Source organism: Stegodyphus dumicola, chromosome 12 (genome assembly GCF_044657685.1).
Source record: "Stegodyphus dumicola isolate Sdum_Otavi_A_Nest chromosome 12, ASM4465768v1".
Classification (NCBI taxonomy): Eukaryota; Metazoa; Arthropoda; class Arachnida; order Araneae; family Eresidae; genus Stegodyphus; species Stegodyphus dumicola.
Genome location: NC_140779.1, coordinates 114,563,535 through 114,583,408, shown reverse-complemented (window position 1 = coordinate 114,583,408; position 19,874 = coordinate 114,563,535). Strand labels below are relative to the sequence as shown.

Here is a 19,874-nt window from a genome sequence, read left to right as displayed (position 1 = left end):
TATATTCATTGTAACACTTTCAGTCACTCTCAGCTCAATTAAAAAATATACACTTGAATTATCTTAGTCCACATAATATGCCGTGAACATCAATCCTAATATTAACTTAATGCGTGATAAAAATCGCGAAAGCGAAATGGCAGCGATTACTCAAACTCAGAAAACGAAAGCACTACGAGATTTTCTACTATTAAGCCATACACTGGTGTGCAAAAATTAAGGACGAAGTTGAAAAATTATTATATCAGCTGAATGAAGAGGCAGAGCGGACAGAAAGACCAATCAGGAGATTAAGTAAGGTGATGTATGGTAGCACATGCGCAGATATGCAGGTAGACATAATGGGGGAGTGTCTGAGTAGTATAAAGCATGTTGTCGGTGTAAGATCAGTATTTCTGGCAAAGAAATGCACGACGCCCTGCGTTTGCACGACGCCCTGTATTGTGTGTACCTCTAACGCCTGCCCATCGGAGAAGGCGTTCTCTGTGGTGCCGGGAACACCGGAATTGGAGAGACAATGAATGGGGACGAGTTCTCTTTACAGATGAGAGCAGATTCAGTCTGAGTAGCGATTCTAATCGCATACTCATCTGGAGAGAGCGGGGAAGCCGCAATCATCCTGTATGCCTTGCTGGCTGCGCCTTTAGAGATCTCATACTGTTACGGTGTGTTTTGTGTTATGAAAGCCTTAATATTGGCATCTCGAATTTTTTGGGAGTAGTTTTTTTTTTAGGCGGGAATTTTATTAGTAGCTTGACTCATCTTTACTTAGACCTGGGCGAATTTTTTTGCTGTCGCTTTTTAGTCTCATTCCCGTTTATTTTCAATAATTGTGTAGATATTTTTCATGTATGTATATGTTATAGGCTTATTTTTCTTTATTGTTAATATTAATCATAATTAATTATTTTAATTGTAGTTGGTTTGTGCTTCAATCAAAAAGGTGTGACTTGTTTTGAACAATTTCAAGAAGCTAAGAAATAGGAAAATTTGTAAATATTTTTGTATATAAGACTTGTGTATATAAATATTTATCTCACTTATCCGTATATATTCAAGAATATTGTGTATATCCAGGAAGCCATGTATACAGCCATAATACAGAGTTTTTTCATTCTTATACAAACTCTTCTACTCATTTTCGTGCTTCACTGCAATGCTCGCTTAGTCGCACTTTTAAAAGCTCTGGCGGCGCAGTGTTCCACCTCATGGAACACCCACAGAATTAAAACGGTAAGTGCAATTTTTACAAAATTTTACCTGTATACTACTTTAGGACTAAATACATACAACTTTTGTTGTTGACATTCCGACGTTAACGTATAGTCTGCCGCAAAGGGCTATACGAGAAATAAACGTGTTTGCTGTGTAAGCTTTTAATTAAAACATGGTGATAATCTTAGCGCTGTTTAAATAATGGGGGCTGACTTAATAATGAAAAATAAATTTTTTCTTCTTAGTTATATATTTGGTTTGTTTTTCCAAAATACAATTTGCATTTCTTTTTTTTATTTTCAGTATCACCTATGCCTCTATTCATGTCACAACTCATGCTGGTCGATGTTTCATTTTAACGTTCCTCAATCATACTGGAAAGTCTGAAGTATTGGGTTTTAAGTTAGAGAATTGCCATACTGCGAGTGCTCTGTACCGAGCTGTTACTGAAAAACATGCTTTTTACAGCTGTGAAACAGTGCGTAATGCTGTTACATCTCAGTTTATTAGAGACTTAAAAGGAACTATTGCGTCAATCTTCAATGAGAATACTGCACTTGGTAAAAACTATGTGTTTGATATTCAGAGGACTTGCAGAGAAGTGTATGATCACACGCGAAGACTCTTGTATCAGATGGAAGAAGATATGCTTAAACAAAATTCTAAGAACTCTGATTCTGCAAAAAGTCCTTCAATGCAGGATTTCAGTGTGCTTGGTCAAGAATGTCATTCTGCCACATGCAAAGTAAGTTCTCAAGAAAGGTATACAAACCTGCGTATGCAGGGATATGTTGAGAAATTTAAATGCTTTAAGTAAATTTCAAATGTCGCATGCTATAAAGATTTTTTGTTGTTGTAGTTTCTACATTTAATTTATCTGCCTTAATTTTCCTTTTCTCATTTATTGCCACAAGACTAATATTTATTTGTCTCATCTTCGGCATACCTTTGTGTACATCAGTTATTGTGGCATTATATTATATATAAAGAACTGATAGCATAATTGATTGTAATTTTTATTTCCTTAAAGACTTATTATTTTATACCTTTTGTAATATTTATAATGCAGTAAAGATTCAACTATTCAAAAGGCTCAAGAAATGCCAGATGCGTGAAAATTCCAAATGCAGTCGATTCCGGTTAATCGGGAAACGATCGTTTTAGTCCTAATAACCGGCTGGTCCGATTACATGAACATGTCTTATGTTGTAAGACAGGACATGCTATATGTAGCAAACAGTAAATGTAAATCATGTACTAAAAGGTAATTATGAACTTTATGGTGCGGTACACATGTATGGCGAACATACGTGTACAAAAAGGAAATACAGTAGAACTTTTTTAGATTGAAAAAATTAACTTAGAAACTAATTCTAAGAAACAATCTCCACGATACTCAACATGCAAAGCACAATAAAAACAATTTCTTATTAAGTTCCAGTCAACATTTGAAGAACTTATCCAATGTGATCTGACGCGTTCTCTTGATGGATTGCACATGAACGAAATCGCCACAAACATCTAACGCAGCAATGGGACTGCCTTCATTCCCTTCCTGCATGAAATACCAACACAAAGTTTCAATGCATTTCCTCGCATCCTGTGTTGTCACTTGCACCAACTTATTAGCGGCATCATCATCACTTTCTTGGTCTTCCGATGCTGTCGCGTGTTTTTGCTGCAACTCGAGCAACGATTACAGCGTCGTAATCTTCATTTTCATGATAGCATTGAAGCTCGTTGTCAATGGATAAAAATTCTTCACAATTTTGTTCCTGTTGAAGTTCCACATGTAAATCATCATTTTCACTTTCGATGAGCATGTCCACATCCATCTCCAAAAGTAAGTGCTTAAAGCCACAGTGATAAAAACAGTTCTGAATTGTCTCACTGCTCATTTTCCCGTAGCTTTAAAGTCACGTGGCCCAGCTTTTTAGGGAGTTCTTCAGCTTTGCATTTTAACTTTGGGCTGCTTACTCTCACAGCTCTTCCAGTAACAATGGCAAACCATTCATTAAGGGTCTCATCGATGTCTGGATCCTTGCCTTCACGCTTCCGTTGTCTGTCGGCCACAAATGTAACTGCTTGTAAGATGTTGACCTTTGCACTGACTTTGCTGGTGATGAGGTCAGCAAACTTTCTTCAATTGCTTCAAGGATGTAATTAACCAACCTTGCAGGGTAAAGGGTCTTCAAATTTTTTATGATGCCCTTGTCCATTGGCTGGACCAAAGCTATGGTCCTGGGAGGTAGAAATTCCAGTTGGACGTTCATCAAGCAATCTAAATGAGGATGTGCTGCACAATTGTCAAGAAAAAGCAGTACTTTTTTCAACTGGCGTTGTAGCTCTCTGTCTCAATCCTTCAGCCATTCTTTAAAAAGGTCATCCACGCATTTCTGTTCGCACGATACACAATTGGTAAACTCCATCCTAAGTTCTTTAAAGCAGCGAGGCTTAGTGCTTTTTCATATAACCAACAGCTTCCTCTTGTCCGTTCCTGACATATTTGAGCAGCACAAAACAGTTACGCGATCCATCGCTTTTTTGGAGCCAGAGAATGCAACATGTTTGTAACTTAACGAACCGTCCGGTGTTTCACGATAACACAGCCTAGTCTCATCAGCATCGTAGATGTCATCTGCTGAAAAATTTTCAAGAAGCTCAGGAAAGTTTTGTTGATTTGCATTCTTCAGCATTTGCACTATCAGCACGTTCTTTCTCGCCATGTGCTTTATTGAAATTTATGTCATGTCTAGATTGGCATCGAGACAGCCAACCATCCGTAGCTTTAAAGTCATCGTGGTCCAGCTTTTTAGCGAGTTCTTCAGCTTTGCATTTTAACTTTGGGCCACTTACTTGCACAGCTCATCCAGTAACAATGGGAAACCATTCATTAAGGGCCTCATCGACGTCTGGGCCTTCACACTTCCGTTGTCTGTCGGCCACAAATGTAACTGCTTGTAAGATGTTGACCTTTGCACTGACTTCACTGGCGATGAGGTCAGCAAACTTTCTTCAATTGCTTCAAGGATGTAATTAACCAACCTTGCAGGGTAAAGTGTCTTCAAATTTTTTATGATGCCCATGTCCATTGGTTGGACCAAAGCTGTGGTCCTGGGAGGTAGAAATTCCAGTTGGACATTCATCAAGCAATCTAAATGCAGATGTGCTGCACGATTGTCAAGAAAAAGCAGTACTTTTCTCGACTGGCGTTGTAGCTCTCTGTCTCAATCCTTCAGCCATTCTTTAAAAAGGTCATCCACACATTTCTGTTCGCACGATACACAACTGGTAAACTCCATCCTAAGTTCTTTAAAGCAGCGAGGCTTAGTGCTTTTTCATATAACCAACAGCTTCCTCTTGTCCGTTCCTGACATATTTGAGCAGCACAAAACAGTTACGCGGTCCATCGCCTTTTTGGAGCCAGAGAATGCAACATGTTTGTAACTTAACGAACCGTCTGGTGTAGCACGATAACACAGCCTAGTCTCATCAGCATTGTAGATGTCATCTGCTGAAAAATTTTCAAGAAGCTCCGGCAGTTTTGTTGATTTCCATTCTTCAGCATTTGCACTATCAGCACGTTCTTTCACGCCATGTGCTTTATTGAATTTTATGTCATGTCTAGATTGGCATCGAGACAACCAACCGTCCAACATTATTAAAGACATTATTAAGGAAATTTAAAGTCATCGTGGCCCAGCTTTTTAGCGAGTTCTTCAGCTTTGCATTTTAACTTTGGGCTGCTTACTCGCACAGCCCATCCAGTAACAATGGGAAACCATTCATTAAGGGCCTCATCCAACGTCTGGATCCTCGCCTTCACGCTTCCGTTGTTTTGAAGTTCCTCTTCGTTCTTCACATTGTGCCATTCTTCTCGCAGCTCATTCTCTTGTTTTATCAAGCGCGAAATTGTAGTCTTTGCCAATTCAGTAATTTCCACCAACCGACGCTGACTAGTGTTTCGTGGTTGTTGCTTGATCTTATTCAAGAAACCAGTTTTTTTCACCTAACGTCAAGTCCCATCGTGGCATTTTGGCAGGGAAGACACGCGCAGTTCACTGACTAAAGTGGTCTGAGGAAACCTTGGTGTTTCGGGCACAAGATGTTGAGGTCAAGAAGGAGATAAAATGCTCGCCATTCAGAGCTTTGGCACTAAAATCAACCCAAAAAGGTGATGAAATGATAGCTTTCTCATGTGAACTTTAATCATGATTGACAGGCGGGAATTCCTTTCAGGTGGAGCCGGACACTCTATTGTTCATTTCCTCTAACCTCTGAACTTTGCTTTTGTCATGCACTTTAAGTAATTCCTGACCTTTGACCTGCATTTGCCTGGGGAGCTGCAAGTACAGATCCTCCCATATGTCACAGACATCCGCTGTATGCGGCCGACTTGTGGTTTCTGTTTCTCATTCGCTCTCACGTTGTTTTGGTCTGGTTAAACAAAATTTTGGTCCAAATAAGCGAATAATATTAGGCTTATGTACATAGGATTTGTTTCGGTTCTTTAGGATTTGGTCCTAAAAAGAGGCTGGTCCGATTATTCGGTGGTCCAATTGACCGGATTCGACTGTAGTTGAATGTATAAAAAATTGCAAATTCAAATGAATAGAAGCAATTTTGGTAAAAGTATATTTATGGGTATCCCTTGGCGAAAATTGGCGATTTTTGGCAATACATGGATACCGAGTTTATACAATTCTTTGACTTGTTAATTTGGCTTGTGTAACCTACACAAAGCCAAAATAACAAGACAAAGAATTGCACAAACTCGGTATCCATGTACACATCGATCTATTTTCACTTTAAAAAAAACTCAGAATTGCACAAACTTGCGTTGCACACTCCTTTGACTTTATACATGTACACGTCGACCTATATTCACTTAAAAAAAAATCAGAGAATTGTACAAACTAAGCATTGCGCACTCCCTTCACTTTGTCCATGTACACATCAATATGTTTTCACTTAAAAAGTGAAAGGAACACAGAATTCTAGAGGCAAACAAAAATACATAATTTTGATGAACTATATTTTAAACCAAATAATAAAATAACATAAAAAAAACCTCTTATGCATTCAAGCACTACACAAAGCAAATATCCACTTACCTTATTTAGAAATTTCTTCGTCTTCAGTTCGTGGCACAGAAAATTCCTTAACAGCATCCAAAAACTTCCTAAAATTATCAGAACTCGAATCCGTATATCGGTGTTGCCATATAAATTCTCAAAAATAAGAGTCAAAAATATCCTTCGTAGTTTTGGACTATCCGCAATGGCTACTAAGTAAACCTTCGTTTACACAGTCAATGTTCTTTTCCCCTTTCATTCCAAATCGTACAGAAACTTCAAATTAATCTTACTACAATCAGCCATTCTACCGTCTAAACCAGCGGTTCTCAACCTTTTGACTAATGCGTGCCATGTAAACAAAAACTGAAAAACCTTTAGTACCACCACTACTCTTGAACAAAGCTCAGATTGCATAAATTTACGAGTGTTAGAGAAAAAACTCAATCAGAATGTTGGGGTTTTAATTTTTGAATTTAAATAGTTAAAAATACTTTGCTTACCACCAGTGGTACGTGTACCACCGGTTAGAACCCCTGGTTTAAACAATAAAATAAGCAATGTACTTTCTAACCAACACACACCACAAAAGCCCATACAAAACCCTTGGTTTAAACCAGTGCTCCGCAACCTTTTCTCACCTGTGACGCACAAAAAATCTTTCTGGAATTTCGTGGCACACCAAAGAGTTCTGAGTTATCAAGGAAGTGCCGAAAAAATTCAAATGCTGACACACTTACAATCACACACACAACCACACAACAGTGAAATATATAAAAACATTTAAAATAAACATTATTAAGGAAAAAAATTGTCATTGTGTATTAAATACATGATAAAAAATTACAAAATGTCAAATACATGTATTTGATTGCGGCACACCGGTTGCGGAGCACTGGTTTAAACAATAGAACAAGCAATGTGACAAGCAAGAAGATAACCCCTGGTTTAAACAATAAAACAATCAATGTACTTCCTAACCAACACACACCACAAAAGCCCTTACAAAACATCCCATGATTCAAAATTTACCGGAATAATGCAACCGATTATGTCATAATAGGGTTTCCATAACATTCAACTACTCAGATTACCATAAATGAAACAACTTAACGATAAATGAAATAACTTCACGATAATACAAAGGTACCCTTAAGTCAACTCTAACCGCAATTTCTGATAAAAAATTATGAAAACAAGCATCTTATTTGTTATAAACATGAGTACGAGATGCCTACATTTAAAATTATGCAAGACTTTTTTGGGGTAGACGCATTTCAGACATAAAAGCCGACATATTTTGTAGGCGTTAAGTGAAACATCTTTATCAATCATGATAGTTGAGATGTCACCAATCTTTCCAGTAGAAATTTAAAAGAACAAATCGTTTTTTATTAGATACAAATTATGGATACAGCATATAAAAAACTTAAAATCGTTTTCCATAATATTTTGCATTGCTTTGCCGTTATTTATCCTTTTTTAAATAAAATTACCATATGTTGTCCATTTGGCATATATTTTTCTTAATATGGGGATCTTGCAACTTTAAAAATACCCCACTGCATGCCCTTCCATAAAACGCAGATCAGAGTTTACTCGTTTGTTCAAAATATGGGAAAAAAGAGATAAATAACAATTAATTTATATTCAACTTTATGAAAATTAATTGACTTATTGTGAATTGATTGGGTTAACATAAAACCCAGCTGAAACAATTGTGTTGTGATGTTACACTCATCCTTTCTTGGGGCTAAATCACAGTTTGGTGGCAATGGCAGATCACAAGCATATATACTTTGATACAAATATCTTATTTACTTAATTTGGGGGGGGGAGTGGAGAGCAGGAGGGAGTTTCTGAAATACCCTGTTTGCCTGAGCTTTTAATATTCATTTGGCAGATGTATATTTATTAGAATTAAAAAAATTCTTTCTAGGCATAGTTTCTGAAATATTCTGCTTGCTTGAGCTTTTACTAAAAAAAAATTCTTTCATAGATAACTAGGCACTCCACTTGTTCAAATCACTGAATTTTGGTAGTTTGATCTAGGCTCAGTTCCAGGCAAACAGGCTGGCTGTATGGGCATTTTCATAGTTTTGCCCATGTTTTATTTAAAATGCAAGCCAGCTTTTCCGTAAATATCCTCTACGAAGTTATCCCTTCCTTTAGGCAGATAGTCCTAGCATGCTTTGCCATCATCAAACCAAACCAAACCATAATATGGAGAAACTAAGTCATGATAGGTGTTTATTCTTGTGGGGAGAAACTATGCAGTAATGAGATTTCATATTAGTACTGGTATGATGATTCACTAGTGTGATAATAATTCCTTTTGAACTATTATTATCTGCTTTGTAACAAAGCTGTAGGAGCAGATATAATGTACAAACAAATTTTATTGCAGCACTGGCTGCTACTTTCGGAGGAGGATGAGATTAAAAACTTAGCTAGGTATTTTGCCATTTTCAAAACAACCTGGTAGCCAAGAATAACAATTTTGAGTATAGAAAATCTTTATTAGGAGTGAACGCTCTTTCTAAGGTATTGCAACTCTCACAGCACTGGCTTTCTTTTTCTCAAGTTTTGAGTCAAGACATTCTGTACTGACAGATAAAGGATGGATCTGTCTGCAACTCTTCTTCAACTGCAAGTAGTAGGCTTTGCTGGATTTTAGACTTGATTGGCTCAAGTCTTCCTTGATTACTATACCAACATTAAAGTTTGAGACTCCTTTGAGAAATTGCAAAGTATGTGCAAATTGACGATGGGATGTCAAATATAATTTTTACAACAAAAAGTTATGACTGATGCCAAAATAATGAGCTCCAGCCATCAGATGTGAAAACTTTTTGAGCCGCTCCTATAATTTTTTAGAATGACGAAGGCATAGGTATCTTCTGAAAAGCAGTTGCACCCTTCCAGCCTGTTAGCAAACCAGGAAATCATGTGAGAATGAAAATGCTTTTTCTCCTGTGAAATTCTTTTATTTGGATATTGAAGCACCTAAAAGTCATATTGTAGCAGGAACAAATTGTAGTGTAACTCAACACCACTGAATTCTAGAAATTCGATCCCAGGCAAAACAAGCATTAATGAATGTGAATAAAAAAATACTATAAATGAATTCAACTACCATAATTGTTGGAAGAATCATCATTTTCCTTGATTCAGCCTCTGATCCTTTTTTATTTCATACTGTTTTTCCCCCCTAAAATAAGGCTTGCAGTTCATTATCGTTTACATCCTTTTCAGTGACTTTATTTAGTTTTATCAGAATTTATAAACTGCTGTGTTTTCTGTATGGTAATTTCGTAAGAAAAGAAGTGCCTGGTAAAATGAAACTTATTGCATTACCTAGTTGCATCAGATGTTGTGAAATAGTTTGCAGCAATAGTTAGAGTATTTCATATTTATGGAATGCAAATCATTATGTCTGTAGGACATCTTATATTTTTTAAAATTAAAAATATATATATATATTTTGATAAAGAAAGAAAATGTATAATTTTTATGTGAAATAAAATATATATTAATTCAACCAGTGCAGCAATCCAAGGCATGTATCAGTAGCTGTATATTTGTAGATAATAATTTTTGGGGAAAAAGGGGGGAGATTTTCATGTTTGGAATACTCCCAAACAGTCATATTTGGAACATTATAATTTTTATCTGCTTGAAAATGAAAAAATATTCACAGGGAGATTTTGTTTTAATATTTTGATTCCCCCTTTTCTACAGATAATTCAAGAAGAACTTGCTGCTATACAAGACTCAATGTTATGCAGAGTGTGCATGGACTGTGATGCAAGTACTGTATTTTTTCCATGCAGGCATGTAGCTTGTTGTAACACATGTGCTCCAATGTGCCAGAACTGTCCTCTTTGTCGTAGTGATATCTCTGAAACTCAACATATCTACCTACCATACTCAGGCCATCGTGATATTGCAAGGTAGATTAGGAAGTGTTTGTTGTAAAGTCTGCAACTTCTGAACGATGAAGACACTAATTTTAATACTACTAATGTCTTTTAGTTTGCAGAACATTTTAAATGAGTATTAATTTATATCCGTGATAACCAGTATTTATAATATATAGAGTGAGACACATTTAATTTATTGAATGATTCCTGTAAAAAAAAATTCAGCTACACATGTTACATTTTTTTAATGTTATGAAAGACTGATTTTTTTATGTCAAAAAATTGTTTCATCAGAGCTGAATGATTTTGTAAGCCTGATTTTTCGAATTTGTATTTCTTAATATTTGTTTTGATAGTGTGTATTATTTAAGCATGTTTTTTTTTTTTTTTTTTAGTGTATGTAACTAACTGATTTACTATTTCAGTTTATTACTTATATTTCAAAATTAAAAGTATGTGACTTTTTTTTAATGTATGGAAAGTTCTGTTATACTAGTGCTTAAGTAGGGGAAATTAAAGGGCAATTATTTCATAAATATATTTAAAATATATCCCAAGTTTAGTGTTTTTGAATTTCCATTTTTTCAAAACAAATTACTTACAAATGTATCTATTTTCATCTTTTTGATGTTACATAATCATAAATTTAATTGTGGAAAAGTGAAATAATTTTAGAAAAGGTTAAAATTAATATTCTAAATAAAATATGTACTGTATAAATGACATGCTGTATCATTTTCTTGATAAACAAATCATATTTTATCAAAAGTCTTTAGATAAAATAGAATAGATATTATCCTTTTTACTCTTTTAAACGTATTTATTTTTAGTTAATTTTATATGAAACTACCTGATCAAAATACAGCATGTTGTTTTATCTCAAATCTCAAGTTTACATTTCTCCTATGTATCATTTTTGGAAGAAGAAAGCAAATAATAGATGAGAAGTTGTTAGATGTGGAAAATATGAATTTGGAGTCCTGTGATTCTAATCTTGTGGAACTGATTAAATGTTAGTCATGTAATATAATGAAAAATATGAACATACGTCCTTCAGTTCTAAGTGTTTGTAAATACTGTAGATTTTAAAGTGAAAAGATGCTGAATGTTCTTATACTCTAATGGATTTATTTTATTAATCCCCAAGTTGCCAGGACTAGTTATAATGAACTGATTAGTCAGCAGTCGGAGCAATTTAAAATTGGTTTAAGATGTGGAGTAAACTGTTGTTCAAGTACATTTAAATTTTCAAACAAAAATTTTTGGAAACTATTCAAGTCAGAACCAACTTTCTCAAATTATTAATAGAATAAATGTTTAATTTATAGCATACTTATATTCTGGTTTGATAACTTTCTTGTAATGTAAACTAATAAATCCTGTTTAATTTTTTTTAAAGGGAAAATTTTCATTTAATAATAATAACATTGCATATGTGAGGTACATTAATAAATTACATATTAAGGTAAAACTGAATTTTAGATTTGTGTTATGAGGCTCTCTCTGAATTTTTCATTTGCATGGTTTCTGAAATAATAAGCACTTTTTAAATAATACAAAAGTTTTACTTACAGTACTTATTCACATATATACAATATATTCTTGAATAAATATGTTATATTTTTGTTTAATAGTTAGGCACCTAAGTTATTGAGCATAGACAGTTTGTATTTCAAAAATTAAAATATTTCTCTGTTATTAAACAATACTTTCTTCACAATTACACTACATTTAGTTCAGTACCAGAACCCAAAGGGAAAAAAAAGTTAAAAAAAGCATGCCTTTAGAATTTATTTTCAGTGGTAAGTGCTGCAATACACTTTTTTTTTTAGCCCCGAAAGGTTGTTATTCTTGAGCCTCACTTTAACATTGAATCAGTTGTTGGTTAATTTTTTCAAATTTCAGCACCCAGCTGCCTGAAATAGCTACTATAAAAATGAAAATATTTATAATGCTTTTTTAGTAAATCCACCTAGTGTCATTTCACAGGTCCAGCTGGTAATTAATAAGCGAGATAAAGAACTGCCTCTCTAGCTTTTAAAATGCTTTTAATTTATTAATCAGAAACAGGTGGATTAAATGTAAAAGAAATATTAAACATATTGCGCTTTCCCAAATGGCAACAAACTGGTGTGAGTGGTGGAAATCTAAAATATTATATTGGATATCTTTAGAATTCTTGAAAAAAAGTATTAAATGTTGCCATATAATTTTTGGAGACTATTATGATATCTGGTGCTAGAAAAAAGTATTAGAACTAAAACTCTGTATAGTTCTTAGTGATAATGCTTTTTTTTTAATCACCAGAGTTATGTAGAGAGAGTATGTGGCAGTGAGACCAGCTTTTATTGAGTACATACCATAAAGAAGTCTGCTAGTATTCAATAAAGACATATTTTGAATTTTGAGGGGAAGGAGATTGAAATTATACTTTTTTCACACCAGCTGTTCCAAAGTTTTATTTTATGTATTTCTTTATAATTAGCCCAAAAGGATTATTAGTCTAGAATATGATTTTGCATTGAAGAATAGTTATAATTTTGTGGAGTTTAACAAAATACTCAACTTCCAGCATATTGAAATAGATCAGAGTCTAATATGTTTTTTATATACATGTATAGTTTATTATGCTATTCCTGGCTGCTGCAAAAATTAGCAAATTTTCTAAAAAAAGTCAGAAATAAAAAAATTTTACAAAAATACTTAAGACTTTTTTCTCATCTATTCATTAGAAACAAAATATATCCTTTTCTGTAGTAGATGTTAAGTCCATAATCGACACGCGTCCTGTGACTGCAAAATATTCGCACAATGTTTGAAGGTGATATTAGCTATTAAATGTAGGATTAATGTTCTAAGTATTAAGAAGTATTTTTGACATTTTGCATTGTATTTGATAATTGACTACATCTTCATCTGATGATGTTTTTCACATTATACCATAAAACTATTATTGTAAGTTACTTTTGCAAAAAAGCATTTCTTATAAAAATTAATAAAATTTTCTATTTTGTAATGATAAATTTAAATGCATCAAATGCTTACATTTTGATAATTCTGCATTACAAATGTAGACGTATTTATTTATTTATTATTGTGCAATTACATTTTAATAATTCTTTCGTTTAACATCCAGTATTTTAAAACAAAATATCTGAAGTCATATGTATATTTCAGTATTGTATTGTATCTACATAATAATTATACTGTCTTCCACACTTTGTTTTTATAATTTTTTTTTTTTTTTTGCTTTATTTATGTAATAACAAGTCCATTGTAGAATAGTTGTGATACTTGTTATGTGAGTAGAAATACTTACCAGTATTTTTATGTGCACAAACTTCATGTACCTAATACTTATTAAAATTTATAGATTTTAGAATTTCTGTGTTGGTCCTTGTATTTGAAGATATTAAGTGAATAATTACCACCAGATTTGTTTCAATTCACATTTATCTCGGATTAGATTACATTAATTTTGAATTATCTATCTAAAGTTGCATGACTTTTTTAAAATTCGCAAAATAAGAAATAATTTAGAATATAAGGATGTGCTTTATCCCAAAATTCATGCCATAAATTTGGATTTTTTTATTTGGCAACAAAAAGATTTTAGTTCAAAATTGCTAATTCAATAACTCTGCACTCTCATCCTACCTTTCAGATGATATTAAAAAAAAAAAAAAAAAAAAAAATAAGTTTCCTTAACACATTGAGCATGCTGCCGAATTTGCTGTCCTTTCTGTTCCGTTCAGCCGGCAGCGAGCTAAGCCGTATTTTTGTTTAGAATGTTTCAATACATTTCATTAAAACTAAATTTGATCACATTTCATTGAGACTATATTTATTTTTTAACTTTAATACTGTCGGTCCTGTGGACCGACACCAGCCAAACGAAAATTGCAGTGCCGGTTCCCAGGGACCGACGCAGGCCACACAGAAAGTTCACTGCCGGTCCCTGGGGACCGGCACCGCAATCAACGTGTTAAATGCTATACAGTTGTTTTGTTGCTCAGTTTTTCATACAATCAAATTTTAATATGTTCTCCAGCATAGGTAATCGCATTTTACAAGTATCTGATCACATCATTCATCAATACATTGAGAATGGGTTAAGAAAAGTAACTTTATGGTGGTTAAAGCTTTAATTTTATTACAGATGATGCTATACTAGTTGACACTGACATCTTCAAGTAGCTACCTTGCCAAAAAGCACATAAGAATAAAGTCTGGATGAAGACAAGCAGAGCAAAAGCAACTAATCAGTTGCTCAGCATTAAATGCTTTTATGAGGTACTGCTTCAAAGGGTTTCATAGGTGAAAAGAAGAACAATACTGCATAAGCATTACATTCTACAGTATGAAGTTTTGTTCTCGCATTACAATTACATATAATGTTATCCTATAATGGAGCACACTTTCCAACCACTTATTACCCATTAGCTGTTCAAAAAAAGAATCATCTGATGATGATGCATGCTATGAAATCACACAGCACACTGAGTCATGACGAGTGTAATGGTTTTTCTGTGTACACACCCAGAAAAACCATCAACAGTTATAGACTACAACTTCAACTTTAGGAAAATTGAAAACAAATTTTTCAGTTTTCTTGAAGCATTTCACGAGAGTTAATTGCATACCTTTGTCATAGTCACTAACCTTGATAGTATGTGTTCCTAAGAAACTGAAACAGCCAATTCATAGTCATAAAGAAACAATTTGAATAGCAATGTTTTGTGAATCAAGTAGTAAATCATCGTTAACCTTTTGACGTATCAGTACATTTGTTTGGGCAAAGATGCATATGACATTCTGATACATCAACACTATATAAGGAAGGATACTACCTGGCAGTGGAAAGAATGCAAAGTACCACTGCATTTACCAAACTATTTTGAAAAGTATCACACGCTTCAAAATTATTGATAATTTGCTATTTATTATAACCAGAGTTTATTTGTTTAAAAGTATTTTGTAATATTAACTGCCTAAAGTTATTTCAGTATTATGTAGAAGTATATATAATGAATAGTATGAAATAAATTAATTCTTGCATAAAATCTACTGTTCTTACTTGCCCACAAAATTAAATATGCTCCAGTGCAAAAAAAATTTCAAATAAATGTGTACCCAAAGGATTAAAGTCCGTGAACAGTAACCAATGCAAAAGATCGAAATTTCGTGGGTAGACAATTTCTTTTAAAGGCAGCCTCATTTGCAAATTTATGCTATCAATGGTGTAAACTGTTAGTGAAATTTTGAATTACAATATATAAGTGGGAGAGCAGAAATGCCAAGGCATGAATTTTGATGCAAACTCCGTCCTTGTACAACACATCTGTATAATTTTTTTAATTTTTAAAATGTCTGGTGACTTTTGACAATTATCTTTTCATGAAATTTGTTTTCATATTTTTTAAATTACTTAATTTTTCCTCCTTTTGAACTTCATTATAATTATTCCATAATCTCTTTAATGATTTACAATTATATCATGATCTAGATTATTTAAAAAAACTAGCAGTTACTGTAAAAAAAAGTAGTATTGGTATTATTAAAAAAAGTATTTATTGATTTACTATCGCCTTAGACTTAAATATGAAATTATGCTTTCATTATGCAATCAAAATTTTATACATTTATTTTAAGAAATAATATGCAAGAAAGTTAACGTCATATTGTGACTACTGATGCAAGAACGTTAAAGCAATATTGTGATTTGCTTTTGTATTTATTTGCTGATATTTTAAACATATTGTGGTTCGATAACAAATCAAAACAAGCAGTAAGATATGAAACATGAAATCTTTTTAAAATATGTTAAAATGCTACTGATTACTGACTTATGTGCAAGCCTTTGGAATCTCTGATAAAAAAGTTTTCATTTGTAATAATACGATAAAGAAAAAATTATTTCAGCAGGGGAGATTTTTATGAACTGCTTGTATAGCTTATTTTGAAATACTAGATATGTATGCCCTTTAAATGCTACATTAGAACAAAACCATCAAAGCGAGATAAAATGTGAATATGAAATAGTACACACAAATATGTAGAACTATAGTTAGGACTGAATATAGTAAAGCACACAAGGGCTATCTGTCTACATGAAGGGATGACTTCATGAAGAACTTCTAAAGGAAACTGACTTGTATTGACAGTATACAATGAGAAAACCATCCATGCAAACATTCCGTTCGCCTGGAATTGAACCAGAGCCCTACATACATGAATTCATGCCCGAGAAATTAGTATGGACAATGACATTTAAGTTATGATAAATACGCTGGACAATATGGTAGAAGTCCCTCCATGCATCAAGATACACTCATTGTCAAATAACACAGTTGCACCTACACAGAATCAGTCTACCTGAATGAAATCAGGCATACAGATTATCACTGTTAGATATGCAAATGATTCAAGCTTCACACACATCCGCATATACGACATCAGCAAGAACGGGGCGTACGACCTGCTTCACCATAAAAAGTCATCCCGATGAGTGTAATATCCTCTTTGAATATAGTGTTGTTGTATTGAAAACCATCTGTTTAAAGTGTACTTGAAGACAAATTCAACAGTAGTTTGAACATTGGAATGCATTCAAGAAATGTGGTGTGTTAGACCTGCATGAAGGCGGATAGCTAATTTGCCGTAGTGTGTGTTATATACATCGTGTGAATGTTGCTATTACACGCTTTTGGTGTTATTAATTTCAGGAATTCGCAGTCGGCAAGTTCTGAAAGATGTTCAGACAACAATGAGTGAAGAACGAAGGATTATCTGACGTGACATATAACAGAGTACCTAAAATAGATGGCTACAATTCTTGAGTTATGAGAATTCAGACTACAACAACGACTGCCCCCGATACCTCAGCAGCATCACCACAGGCTGCAATAATGGTACTGAGAGAGAGAGAGCATTATGGCAGTGGTTAATCTTTAGTGGCGAGTTTCACTTTTGTCTTGGTGCGAATAGCAATGCATCTGCGTGTGGAAGTAACGCTTCAACATCAACATAATTTTTTTATGTCACTTATCATACAAATAGTCAGTTGGATATCATAGTATGAGGTGTGATTTCATGACACCTGAACATATTGTGCTTACATGGGAACTTCGAAAGCTCAGTGGCATGTTGATGAAGTCCTTTGACAAGTGTGGCCCAGCCATTTGTGAACAGCCAGAATGCATTATTATGACATGAAAATACCCATCTTCACACTGCTGGCATATTGTGTTTTAACCTTTTGTTGTTGTTGTCTTTTCCATATTATATGGAACAATGGTTTCCAGAGCCTTCTCCGAAGAGAGGTTGGACTTCTATTTTCCACCCCTAATTTTACGATCTCCCACGAATCCACATGAGAGGACTTTTGGCTTGCCGCATATTTAGAGTGCTGCCATGACACTATACATACTTTTCTGGGATTCGAATCCGGGCTCTTCAGTACTATACTAGGCTCCCCTAACCACTATACCATCTGGATGACTTTTAACCTTTTGATGGTCATTTACTAGCTCAGCTTACATATTTACGATGACAGATATCATGCATATTTGGGAAGAAAGGATTGCTTAATCTTGAAACCAATGACGGGTGAACAAACATCATTATATGAAGTGTGCAGATTTTACTTGGGAATATGAGAATGCAAAAAGAACTTGCGGTGCAGCCATTTCGCCAGACTTATCTATAATAGAAAACCTTTGGGAAGCTACAAGCTGCTCTGATGCACAATAAATATTTGTCATACCACTCTTACTTTGTTAATCCTTTTTTTTTTGTTGTTGTTGTTGTTGTTGTTGATAACTATTAACTTCTTTCCAAATAATATTTCAATCCAACTTTTTGTTTTTGGTGTAATATTTGTTTTCAGGAGGGGGAGGGATGATGCTTATATTATTCATTATTCGATTTTGACTTTTATCCACAAATTCGGTGTTAGGGAAAGAAAAGAACTAGTTAGCTGATGAGGCCTGTTGATCAGGACTGGTTTGAACTGTCCAGTGTACTGAGATATTGGACTGTCTCTATCGATATTGATTTTCTAGTACATGGATTCTCAACCGAAGGCGGAATTGCTATAGTTTCAGTGGGGAATGCGGTCAGCCTTTTATTTACCTCTCAAGTATTTAATCAGTTTCATGTAATTGAAAGAGATTAAAAAAAATATTCATAGAAGTATTTGATACAGTACAAAGTCCAAGATCCGGACTAGTCAGGATTTCGGCGATTCTGGATTTGGGAATTTTCTGGATATTAAATCATCAGTTTGAATCTAGTAAGATGACTTGTAGAAATTGTAAAATTAAAAATATGAAATAGGTGTTCATGGTATAAAGAAGCATTTATGACCTTAAGGGAATCAAACTGTATCAAAAAAGCTCAATATGTGTCTGTTTGCTTTATTTATTTCTGTCAATGTAAGTTGTTTAAGTTGCTTCATTTTTTGTACTAATTAATTATTTCTATAGATAGACATACTTTATAGTTCAGTTACGAAGTTCCATTGTTCAAGTCCTGTAACTGCCATGCCGAGAATTCTCACTAAATTATCAATCGAAATTTGTTTCATTTTTAACAATCTCTCTGTTCACTATCGGTAGTGATATTTTTTGGGAGTGTGCCTTTTTGTGTGTTCAGATGAGAATTTTTTAACTGCTTGATTAATAATGTTGAGTGAAAAGATGTTACGTAGACGATACTTTTACACTGTTTGAAGGTAATAAGGATGATTTAAATAAAGTTCTTTCAATAATGAATTTCATTGAGCCTGCTATTCAGTTCACTTTTGAACTTGAGACATTCAATTCTCTTCTGTTCCTTGAAATTTTGGTCATATGTAACACATCCAACTTTAGTACTACAGTTTACCATAAACCTTTATTGGTTTGCCTTTTACCACACTTCAAATCATGTCATCTGGCTAAACAAAAGTTAGCTTCATTTTTTTCCTTTGTTTTCCGCGAGCTTCAAGTTTGCTCCTCCAAACTGGCTCTTGCTCACCAGCGGTTGGTAAAAGCCGCTGAACACTGGTAGTTCAGTCCTGGGTTTGAGTCCCAGTGAACGGGCTGGCTGCATAGGCGTTTTTGTGGTTTTTTCCCATGAGTAACGTGGATACGAGCCAGTTTCCCTTAAAAAGGCCTCCCTCGCTTTCCGTGTAGTGCCTAGGGCAGAACACGTAATAAAATAAAAATTAAAAAAAAAAAAAAAAAAAAAATGCCTCTTGATGAAGAACTAAATTTTTTAAAAGCAGTAGCTATTGATCGGGGCTTTTCACTCAACATTATATAATTAATAACTATATATTTAGATATATCATTATAGAACCAATCCTTTAACACAAACTGTTGGACTAACTATGACAACAAGGCTGCCCTCTGGTGAGTAGCCAGAGAAGTACTTCAGTAAAAGCCAAGCATCCCACTTGATAGGTTGTACCAGACTCTTGCTCTGTAATTTTCTTAAAGTTAAATGTAATGCTCCTGTGTAACTTAAACCCATTAATAAATATTTTTTACACTATACAGGATTCTTCTATGACCCTATCTAAAATGACACCCTCACAATTATTAATAACTATATATTTAGATAGAAAATTATATTAATTTTCTGGCTCAAACTGCATGATTAAAAAAATATAAAAACA

The 19,874-nt window shown here is 33.9% G+C and overlaps 1 protein-coding gene across 1 annotated transcript in view; it reads left to right on the top strand.

Moving 5' to 3' along the window:
- dnr1 (E3 ubiquitin-protein ligase defense repressor 1) overlaps nt 1-13,911 on the top strand; it is a 76,790-nt gene extending 62,879 nt beyond the window's left edge. The window contains exons 5-6 of the mRNA XM_035367049.2: nt 1,519-1,960; nt 10,032-13,911. Of these exons, the coding sequence (XP_035222940.1) occupies nt 1,519-1,960; nt 10,032-10,247 (658 nt within the window). The 3' untranslated portion in view covers nt 10,248-13,911. The remainder of the gene's footprint in view (nt 1-1,518; nt 1,961-10,031) is intronic.
- Nucleotides 13,912-19,874: the final 5,963 nt, after the last annotated feature.